We start from the raw sequence: 12,373 nt of genomic DNA, 5'->3' as shown, positions 1-12,373 counted from the left end.
TGCTGCAGAACTCAGTCGGGTGAGCTGGTAAGGGTAGCACATTTGTATGAGCGAGATGCAGAGTAGAGCTGTGACGAGAAGTTTCTGCTGCATTGTGGCAGGTAGGAGGAGTTGCCCCAGTCAATCACGCCCCACTGCCTTGCAGAATGCGGTGGGCAGAGGAGCAGAGAGGCGCACAGGTCTGTAAAGGCAGGTAGGAAGCGGGAGAAAGTGGCCCGAGGAAGTGGGAAGTTCAAGATCAAGTACGCTTGTCTGGCACAGAGAGTGAAGGCGAAGTTGCGTGAGTTTTGTAGTGATCGATAAAACACAGTGACAAGATGAGCAGTGTTTGATGATATGAGACAATGGTAATAAAAGAGCGATTATACTGACAATAATGTTGTTGTTGTGGTCTTCAGTCCTGAGACTGGTTTGATGCAGCTCTCCATGCTACTCTATCCTGTGCAAGCTTCTTCATCTCCCAGTACCTACTGCAACCTACATCCTTCTGAATCTGCTTAGTGTATTCATCTCTTGGTCTCCCTCTACGATTTTTACCCTCCACGCTGCCCTCCAATGCTAAATTTGTGATCCCTTGATGCCTCAAAACATGTCCTACCAACCGATCCCTTCTTCTAGTCAAGTTGTGCCACAAACTTCTCTTCTCCCCAATCCTATTCAATACCTCCTCATTAGTTACGTGATCTACCCATCTTATCTTCAGCATTCTTCTGTAGCACCACATTTCGAAAGCTTCTATTCTCTTCTTGTCCAAACTAGTTATCGTCCATGTCTCACTTCCATACATGGCTACACTCCATACAAATACTTTCAGAAACGACTACCTGACACCTAAATCTATACTCGATGTTAACAAATTTCTCTTCTTGAGAAACGCTTTCCTTGCCATTGCCAGTCTACATTTTATATCCTCTCTACTTCGACCATCATCGGTTATTTTACTCCCTAAATAGCAAAACTCCTTTACTACTTTAAGTGTCTCATTTCCTAATCTAATTCCCTCAGCATCACCAGACTTAATACGACCACATTCCATTATCCTTGTTTTGCTTTTGTTGATGTTCATCTTATATCCTCCTTTCAAGACACTGTCCATTCCGTTCAACTGCTCTTCCAAGTCCTTTGCTGTCTCTGACAGAATTACAATGTCATCGGCGAACCTCAAAGTTTTTACTTCTTCTCCATGAATTTTAATACCTACTCCGAATTTTTCTTTTGTTTCCTTTACTGCTTGCTCAATATACAGATTGAATAACATCGGGGAGAGGCTACAACCCTGTCTCACTCCTTTCCCAACCACTGCTTCCCTTTCATGCCCCTCGACTCTTATAACTGCCATCTGGTTTCTGTACAAATTGTAAATAGCCTTTCGCTCCCTGTATTTTACCCCTGCCACCTTCAGAATTTGAAAGAGAGTATTCCAGTCAACATTGTCAAAAGCTTTCTCTAAGTCTACAAATGCTAGAAACGTAGGTTTGCCTTTTCTTAATCTTTCTTCCAAGATAAGTCGTAAGGTCAGTATTGCCTCACGTGTTCCAACATTTCTACGGAATCCAAACTGATCTTCCCCGAGGTCCGCTTCTACCAGTTTTTCCATTCGTCTGTAAAGAATTCGCGTTAGTATTTTGCAGCTGTGACTTATTAAACTGATAGTTCGGTAATTTTCACATCTGTCAACACCTGCTTTCTTTGGGATTGGAATTATTATATTCTTCTTGAAGTCTGAGGGTATTTCGCCTGTCTCATACATCGTGCTCACCAGATGGTAGAGTTTTGTCATGACTGGCTCTCCCGTGGCTATCAGTAGTTCTAATGGAATGTTGTCTACTCCCGGGGCCTTGTTTCGACTCAGGTCTTTCAGTGCTCTGTCAAACTCTTCACGCAGTATCTTATCTCCCATTTCGTCTTCATCTACATCCTCTTCCATTTCCATAATATTGTCCTCAAGTACATCGCCCTTGTATAAACCCTCTATATACTCCTTCCACCTTTCTGCCTTCCCTTCGTTGCTTAGAACTGGGTTGCCATCTGAGCTCTTGATATTCATACAAGTGGTTCTCTTCTCTCCAAAGGTCTCTTTAATTTTCCTGTAGGCAGTATCTATCTTACCCCTAGTGAGACAAGCCTCTACATCCTTACATTTGTCCTCTAGCCATCCCTGCTTAGCCATTTTGCACTTCCTGTCGATTTCATTTTTGAGACGTTTGTATTCCTTTTTGCCTGCTTCATTTACTGCATTTTTATATTTTCTCCTTTCATCAATTAAATTCAATATTTCTTCTGTTACCCAAGGATTTCTATTAGCCCTCGTCTTTTTACCTACTTGATCATCTGCTGCCTTCACCACTTCATCCCTCAGAGCTACCCATTCTTCTTCTACTGTATTTCTTTCCCCCATTCCTGTCAATTGTTCCCTTATGCTCTCCCTGAAACTCTCTACAACCTCTGGTTCTTTCAGTTTATCCAGGTCCCATCTCCTGAAATTCCTACCTTTTTGCAGTTTCTTCAGTTTCAACCTGCAGTTCATAACCAATAGATTGTGGTCAGAATCCACATCTGCCACAGGAAATGTCTTACAATTTAAAACCTGGTTCCTAAATCTCTGTCTTACCATTATATAATCTATCTGAAACCTGTCAGTATCTCCAGGCTTCTTCCATGTATACAGCCTCCTTTCATGATTCTTGAACCAAGTGTTAGCTATGATTAAGCTATGCTCTGTGCAAAATTCTACAAGGCGGCTTCCTCTTTCATTCCTTCCCCCCAATCCATATTCACCTACTATGTTTCCTTCTCTCCCTTTTCCTACTGATGAATTCCAGTCACCCATGACTATTAAATTTTCGTCTCCCTTCACTACCTGAATAATTTCTTTTATCTCGTCATACATTTCATCTATTTCTTCATCATCTGCAGAGCTAGTTGGCATATAAACTTGTACTACTGTAGTAGGCATGGGCTTTGTGTCTATCTTGGCCACAATAATGCGTTCACTATGCTGTTTGTAGTAGCTAACCCGCACTCCTATTTTTTTATTCATTATTAAACCTACTCCTGCATTACCCCTATTTGATTTTGTATTTATAACCCTGTAATCACCAGACCAAAAGTCTTGTTCCTCCTGCCACCGAACTTCACTAATTCCCACTATATCTAACTTTAACCTATCCATTTCCCTTTTCAAATTTTCTAACCTACCTGCCCGATTAAGTGATCTGACATTCCACGCTCCGATCCGTAGAACGCCAGTTTTCTTTCTCCTGATAACGACGTCCTCTTGAGTAGTCCCCGCCCGGAGATCCGAATGGGGGACTATTTTACCTCCGGAATATTTTACCCAAGAGGACGCCATCATTATTTAATCATACAGTAGAGCTGCATGTCCTCGGGAAAAATTACGGCTGTAGTTTCCCCTTGCTTTCAGCCGTTCGCAGTACCAGCACAGCAACGCCGTTTTGGTTAATGTTACAAGGCCAGATCAGTCAATCATCCAGACTGTTGCCCCTGCAACTACTGAAAAGGCTGCTGCCCCTCTTCAGGAACCACATGTTTGTCTGGCCTCTCAACAGATATCCCTCCGTTGTGGTTGCACCTACGGTACGGCCATCTGTATCGCTGAGGCACGCAAGCCTCCCCACCAACGGCAAGGTCCATGGTTCATGGGGGGACTGACAATAATAATAATAATAATAATAATGCATCCAACACATGGGTAAGAAAAGGCAATATATACAGTGAGACGGAAGGATTAATGATTGCAATACAGAATCAAACAATACACACCAGATATTACAGCAAGCATATTATTAAAGATCCCAATACCACAACAGATAAATGCTGACTTTGCAAACAACAAATAGAAACAGTAGATCACATCACAAGCGGATGTATAATACTAGCAAATACAGAATACACCAGAAGACATGACAATGTAGCAAAAATAATACATCAACAACTTGCCATACAACATAAACTAATTAAACAACACATTCCCACATACAAGTATGCACCACAAAAGGTACTGGAGAATGATGAATACAAATTATACTGGAACAGAACCATTATAACAGATAAAGCAACACCACATAACAAACCTGATATCATACTCACCAATAAAAAGAAGAAATTAACACAACTAATCGAAATATCCATACCAAATACATGAAATATACAGAAAATAACAGGAGAAAAAATTGAAAAACACATCCAACTGGCTGAGGAAGTCAAGGACATGTGGCATCAGGATAAAGTTGACATTATACCAATTATATTATCAACTACAGGAGTCATACCACTCAATATCCACCATCAACGCAATACAGCTACATCCAAATGTATATATACAACTACAGAAATCTGTAATTATTGATACATGTTCAATTACCCGAAAGTTCCTAAATGCAATGTAACATATACCGTACAGTTAAAAGGAAGTCACGCTTGATCAAGGTCCGCATCACTTTCCATTTTTAACCAGACATAAGACATAACGTCTGAGAATACCAAATTTCAGGCAGAGACCGACGGCCTTCACTTAACGACTGAGAGCAGCGGCGGTTTCGTAGTTGTCAATGCTAACAGACAAGCAACACCGCAGAAATGAATGTGGGATGTACAGCGAACGTATCCGTTAGAATACTGCGGTGAAATTTGGCGTTAATGAACTTTGGTAAGTTCGACGTTCATGGACTCTGGTGACAGACGACCAACGCGAGTGCCTTTGCTAACAGCACGAAAACACCTGCAGCGCCCTTGGGCTCGTGACCATCCTGGTTCGGCCCTAGGTGACTGAAAAACAGTGACCTGGTCATATGAGTCCCGATTTCAGTTAATAAAAGCTGATGATAGGGTTCGAGTGTGGTGCAGGCCCCACAAAGCCATCGACCCAGGTTGTCAAGAAGACACCGTGCAAGCTGGTGGTTGCTCCGTAATGGTTTGGGCCGTGTTTACATAGAATGAACCGATCACTGACTGGAGGTAGTTGTGTCTGGCTACTTGAAGACCATTTACGGCCGCGCAGAGTGGCCACGCGGTTGGAGGCGCCATGTCACGGATTGCGCGGCCCCTCCCGTCGGAGATTCGAGTCCCCCATCGGGGATGGGTGTGTGTGTGTTGTTCTTAGCGTAAGTTAGTTTAAGTAGTGTGTGAGTCCAGGGACCATGGGCTCAGCAGTTTGGTCCCTTAGGGATTCTCACACATTTAAATATTTAACGCATTTGCAGCTATTCATAGATAATATGTTCCCAAATTTGTGGAATTTTCATGCATGATAATGGGTCACGCCACTGGGAGTTGTTTGAGAATGGTTTGAGGAACATTCTGGACAATTAAACAGAGTGATTTGGCCACCCAGATCGCCCAAAATGAATCCCACATAATATTTATCGAATATAGTCAGGAGGTCAGTTCATGCACAAAATCTTGCACTGCCATCTTTTCGCAATTACGGACGGCTTTAGACGTGGTGTGGCTCAATATTTCTGCGGCGGTCTTCCAACGACTCCTTGAGTCCGTGCAACGTTGAGGCGCTGCACTACGCCAGGTGAACGAGGTCCGACACGATATTAAGAGGTGTCCCATGACTTGTGTCACTTCATTGGGTCTGGCAATGAATTAATCATCTTAATCAAAATCCTGTGAGATTAGTGAAGTAGTAGTGAAATAACAGTTATATTGGTACTGTAAGTAAGAAAAGTGAACAAAAATGTATAACTAGTGTTAAAAGTAAATCAAAGAAGGTAATTGATCATAACAGGATACTGGTTTCAAGGAAAAAAACGCTACAAAATGAAATGTTTCTTTACAAAAGACCACTTTAATCTCGGACAACTTAGGCTTTTAGGTTCCATGATGTTAGTCACAGAATGCTTTTCCGTAGCTGTCTTTACGATTATTCCACCATCCCAGGTCCACACATCCACGTATAAGTGAGTGATTGCACTGTTAAATACTTTCATCCCTTCACATGTTAGATCTTCGCGTTTGGTCACTCCTGATTTCACTAATTTCTTCTTTGCCCCAAAGATTTTAATTTTCTTGTGATAGGCATGCCTCTTTTTTTTTTTTTTCTTTCTTGAAGCTGGAATTCCTCATTCTGCTCTGTGGCTCCTATCAATGCAATGTTCTGAGACTTGTTCACATAATTTTGAAGAATACATCTTCTGTATTTTTGTGGTGTTAATACGATGCTGACTGGATTGTGAGTAGAGCAAATGTCAATCAAATTGCATAAAAATAACTTTGCAAGTTATATACACAGATATGAGTGTAACTAATGGTCCGTCGCCTGGACGTGTAATGTTGCAGGATACCCGCCAAATTGCTGAGCGTGTCAGTGGGCAGCGTGCACATCAGGTCGGCCACCAAAGTGCCTGTGTCCGCAGTCTTTGTCCACTCCAAATACAACAGCGATACAAGCCAGAACGATATCGCTGTTCTCAGGGTAAGTTTATGCGGCCTAGTCTGATCACAGAACATCAGTGATGTGTATCTCTCGCCAGAAACATTTTTGCACAAACATGTTATGGATTAAACTGCAGTGCAACCAGGACAAGGCATGTCAAAGTAAACAGCGCAGACTTCCATTTTCGAAGCAATGGAACTCAGTTTGGAAAGTTGTCACCAGCTAAACTGCATCAGTTCAAATGGTCATTTAAGCACTTGGTAATTGGCTGAGGCAGAGATGATAATTATTTATCTTCTCTTAGAAGGACTGAAGTTATTTACAGTTTTGTGAACATCAAATTGTCAATAGCCACTAACAATATGTATTGTTCGATCTGGAGTATGCCTTCTTTACTTACAATATGATCTACCTTTTCAAATTATCTTTAGAAAAATAGACACGAAAGCTGTACGATAGGCCAGATTACTGATTACTAATTACTAATACTTTCGGTATGTATGCAAAGATTTCTTAGATGGTCTCAGGTGGATGCAGTGACAATAACATACAGATAGTAGGGAAGAGACCTGGTTAGCAGTTGAAAAATTGCTTACAGTAACGAATGTCAATATTTGACATTAAAGGCGAAAGGGCATTTTTAACACTGCTAATGGTGAGAGGCATCATCCAGTGTAAGAGGACTGGTCAACAAAGATTGAGACCTATTTCTTTGACAGATGTTTATTACTCGATTTCAATGTTTACGTGATCTTTTTCAAAGTGCTCCTCTCCTACTTGAATGATCTTTTTATAGCGTCTCTGCCGGTCCTCGGAACACACGTGGATACAGTGCTGTGGAGCTCAGTTCCTGCAAACAGAACTTATGTCATACAGGAAATGTATTCGCCATTGGCGCTTTAAATTTTGACAGCAGTTTTTGTAGGTTAAATTTGGACATAAGGTGACTGACCCATTAAAAGTAACATGGTACACTGGTTTATATACTTATAACTGACAATCTAGAGCCCTACCAGATACTTCCATTTAGACTATGAAAGTAGAGCTGAAGATAACTTCATGATGGTAGTGTTTCCCGCAAATAAAGACGCATCAGTGGACAATGGCAGTTGAATTTCATATCTGCCCTGTGGAAATCTTCAAACTATTTCTTTCTGTAGGAATCAGGAGACACCGCACAGAGTACTTCCACACAGAGCACTCTTCTCGGGAACCATTCTTGCTATAACGCTACCGACAATTTAAAATCAGTACTGCCATCTACTGAGGGTTCTTAGAAACTTCACGGCCCCAGATGAGTGAACATCTTAGTGCGATGAACGTATTTGTGTTTTTATGCAATGTTAACAAATTTTCTTACTCAAATATCGAAGCTCCTAGGGAGCATACCTTTTAGAATTGAGAATAGATATGGCCGGCCGCGGGGTCTAGCGGTTCTAGGCGCTCAGTCCGGAACCGCGCGACTGCTACGGTCGCAGGTTCGAATCCTGCCTGGGGCATGGATGTGTGTGATGTCCTTAGGTTAGTTAGGTTTAAGTAGTTCTAAGTTCTAGGGGACTGATGACCACAGATATTAAGTCCATAGTGCTCAGAGCCATTTGAGAATAGATAAATATATGTTCGTTTAGAGGAGATCATTCTGCAGGGTGACCCAAAAGTCCGTTAACATTTAAAAATTCAATACTCCACGGAATAATGTAGGTAGATAGCTAAAAATTGACATACTTGCTTGAAATGACATGGAGTTTTATTGAAACCGAATTCATGATTATTGTTTCTTGCGAGAAAAGTGAATAAATCCAGAGCCCTCTAGGTTTTGGATATGAAGTCGTAGGGCCGGTACTTCTCTTTGGCACTCTGTCGCTTCCATTTCCTCTAAGAACAACTGTACTTCACATGTCTATGTGCCCGTGTGTACCACCTGGGCTAGAGTCATTGTAACGCTTTCTCTCCGACGTTCTCGCAACTCTTCCAGTGACATGACAGCGTAAGTTTTTTCCTGCTCCAAGGTTATCATCACTTCCTGAGTTCATGCTTGTATCTGCTTGTATATAGCCCCCACCTCTGTTATTGGATGTTGGTGAACCGTGACAGACAGGTATCGGGATTTCATGTCCACCATCGAAAATCTAAATGACACAGATAATTTTCCTTTAATTTACTTCTATGGTCACAATCTTTTCTGTTTAACAGATAACCGGTTTCGGTCTTTAATGACCATCATCAGATCTTTCTCACAAAAACAAAGTCCTAATGCACTGCAGCCATAGTGGCATAGTCAACTGTTAAATGCGGAATCAGGACTTTGATTTTATGAGACAGATCTGATGATGGTCATTAAAGACTGAAACCGGTAATCTGTTAAACAGAAAAGATTGTGACCGTAGACGTAAATTAAAGGAAACTTATTACATATACGGGTCACTGTGTTTTATAGCGACGATGTCGCAGCTTGTCAAACAGATAACTTTGCTCCATCGGTACTAACCTAACAGTTGCTATATGATACAACAGCGCCGATTTCTTCTCAGGTCCACCACATACTGTAGCTCTGCGGGAAATTCCTTTTGTACCTCGATTAATCCCCCTAAGAATTGTTACGGAGGCAACAGTGCAAAACTAAGTCTTTACTGCAAGGTAAACCTCTTCTTGCAGCGTTGCTACTTCCATTTTTGCGTCGTTGAGGCTATCCACCTATGTTTGTAACGGTGCAGCTACAGTCATTCTTCCATCTAGTGCGCTTAACTGATTCTGTACTCTCTATAAGTTCTTGTTTATTGTTTACATAGTGTTTCTCGTGCACAGTCCTACTTGTTTAGTTAGTTCTCTACCGTCTTCGTGGTTTTTTTTACCACACTCTACTCTAGAACTGACAGCTGCGTAGTATGCCATTCCACTGTGGTTTTAGTGGCGGCTGCTGACAGCATTTGTCCCACCGTGTTAGTCAAGTTTCGTACGCTCTCACTGTCCACTGCACCAAATACAGCTTTCAGCAACTTTGCTCCTGCGTCCAGCCACCCTATTTTTCTTCGCACTTGTGACAGCGGTGCTGCAGTAGTTATTTACTTAAGCTGTGTTCTCAGTTTCTCGTAAGAGGGCCTTCGCTCTTGGTACTCACCCCTTCTTTCCGCTAAAAGTTTGTCACTCTTTGGTTCCTTGTGTATTCCCACGAATACGGTTTGTAACCTATGAACCTTATACCTTACTTCCCCTAAGTCGAAGATCAATCTCAGTTCTACCGATGGCTAATCAGTATCACATCTGTCTGTCTGAAAAGCAATATTCCAGAATTTAGAGGCTACTTCTGAACTCTATTCAGTACTCATTCCATGACGAAGTGTAACAACATCAGGACTATGACAGTGTCCTCCGGACGTCCATGCTGGTACAATTCCTAAGAGAAAGGAACTTTTACCATTACCCTCCCTTTTTCAAATATGTGTATAGATGAGGGAGAAAAAGACAACAGTAAAAAGAACTCCTATCCTACTCACCAACAAAAATGGAAAAGATTGAACTTCCAAAACCCATGATATACACCACAAAAATAAATTCATCGTAGCATTTAACAAAACAAAGACAAAGAATGTACACAATAACCCCTGAAGCAAGATAGAAATCTGATCAGAAACTACTTATCATCCGAGTGCGTAACGTGCACTGTGTGTATCCCAACTTTCATAGACGCTCTTTTTGGAACTGGTGTAGCTGATGGTACTTGCGGCAATGCATTCACAGCTCCTTTGAATGGCCTGACTCTGCTGACATGAGCAGCACAGGGTTTCTTTGGTAACTGTAACTTAGTCTTTATTGGGAACGTCATTTCAGTAACTTGGTGTGGACAATGGCACTTTTTTCTGTACTTCTATCTATAGGAGTTTCTCCTGTCGGCGCTACTACCCACAGACCAGTTCTATACTATGACCATTTCCCAAAACGTTGCCCGTTCGTTCCTGACGTTCTAAGGCTTTCATGTTCACTTACTTCATCTTTTGCCAAACTTCGCGCAATCGTTTTACAAATTACTCTACTGGCTCACTATTAGCTCCAAGTATAGGCTTAATCATGTTGAAGGAGGTGGCATCTTTCTGCTGTTCTCATATGGCGAACGACCGGTACTGGTGTGTACTTTGGAACTGTATGCCACGCCTATACAGGGTGGTTCATTGATAGTGACCGGGACAAATGTCTCACGAAATAAGCATCAAACAAAAAAACTACAAAGAACGAAACTCGTCTAGCTTGAAGGGGGTAAACAGATGGCGCTATGGTTGGCCCGTTAGATGGCACTGCCATAGGTCAAAGGAATATCAACTGCGTTTTTTTAAAATAAGAGCCCCCATTTTTTATTACATATTCGTGTAGTACGTAAAGGAATATGAATGTTTTAGTTGGACCACTTTTTTCGCTTTGTGATAGATAGCGCTGTAATAGTAACAAACGGATTAGTACGTGGTATCATGTAACATTCCGTCAGTGCGGACGGTATTTGCTTCGTGATACATTACCCGTGTTAAAATGGACCGTTTACCAATTGCGGAAAAGGTCGATATCGTGTTGATGTATGGCTATTGTGATCAAAATGCCCAACGGGCGTGTGCTATGTATGCTGCTCGGTACCCTGAACGACATCATCCAAGTGTCCGGACCATTCGCCGGATAGTTACGTTATTTAAGGAAACAGGAAACGTAAACCACGACCTGCAACAAATGATGATGCCCTAGTAGGTGTTTTACCTGCTGTCGCGGCTAATCCGCACATCAGTAGCAGACAAATTGCGCGAGAATCGGAAATCTCAAAAACGTCGGTGTTGAGAATGCTACATCAACATCGATTGCACCCCTACCACATTTCTATGCACCAGGAATTGCATGGCGACGACTTTGAACGTCGTGTACAGTTCTGCCACTGGGCACAAGAGAAATTATGGGACGATGACAGATTATTTGCACGCGTTCTATTTAGCGACGAAGTGTCAGTCACTAACAGCGGTAACGCAAACCGGCATAATATGCTCGGGTGCGGTTGAAGCGGTATTGAATAGCATATTTCATCATAGGTAGACTGGTCGTTGAAGCACCATACCATGGCCCGCATGTTCACCGGATCTGACGTCCCCGGATTTCTTTCTGTGGGGAAAGTAAGTATATTTGCTATCATGATCTACCGACAACGCCTGACAACATGCGTCAGCGCATTGTCAATGCATGTGCGAACATTACGGAAGGCGAACGAGTCATTGTTGAGAGGAATGTCGTTACACGTATTGCGAAATGCATTGAGGTTGACGGACATCATTTTGAGCATTTATTGCATCAATGTAGTATTTACAGGTAATCACGCTGTAAAAAAAATGGTTCAAATGGCCCTTGCAGTTCTGCAAGTTCTTTGAAAGGATATTCACTACTGGCGTCATGTTAATTGAAGATCTCACACCAGAAATCGATAAAACTGTTAACGTAGTCGCATTGGACGATGACTAGTTTTTACTACTGTAATTCAGTTCTTGTAATTGCATCATTATCCAATTGAGAGCTTTCTAAAACGGGCATTAAAGGAGCTCATTGGTACTCATCATCTAATGACGCTAAAAAATACAGATTCTGTTGCGTCTCTCGATGTCTGATCGTGAAAACTGACGCTGATACATATCCTAACCTCAATATTACCGAGACTTTAGAAGATTTGGGCCAATGCATGTGTTTCTCAACGGTGAATATCTGCAACTAGTAGTAGTCTCAGAAGGTAGATCTAAAACAATCTTCACGACGTCATGGGGCTTTTATCAGTATCGCAGAATGCCTTTTGGATCCAAGAACACACTGGCTACGTTTCAGAGACTGTTATACAAAACGCTTCATGGAGTAAAGCCTAAGTAGTGTATGGTATACTTGGATAAACAGTATTCTCAAAAGATATGGAAGAATACATGAAACGTGTAAAAGAAGTTGGTTGGTTGGTTGGTTTGG

The 12,373-nt window shown here is 41.8% G+C and overlaps 1 protein-coding gene across 1 annotated transcript in view; it reads left to right on the top strand.

The window, feature by feature from the left end:
* LOC126253226 (trypsin-1-like) overlaps window positions 1-12,373 on the top strand; it is a 180,608-nt gene that overhangs the window by 104,770 nt on the left and 63,465 nt on the right. Inside the window, exon 4 of the mRNA XM_049954414.1 lies at window positions 6,307-6,442. Coding sequence (XP_049810371.1) covers window positions 6,307-6,442 — 136 coding nt within the window. The remainder of the gene's footprint in view (window positions 1-6,306; window positions 6,443-12,373) is intronic.

This window comes from Schistocerca nitens, chromosome 4, assembly GCF_023898315.1.
Source record: "Schistocerca nitens isolate TAMUIC-IGC-003100 chromosome 4, iqSchNite1.1, whole genome shotgun sequence".
Taxonomy (NCBI): domain Eukaryota; kingdom Metazoa; phylum Arthropoda; class Insecta; order Orthoptera; family Acrididae; genus Schistocerca; species Schistocerca nitens.
This window is presented reverse-complemented; position numbering and strand designations above follow the sequence as displayed.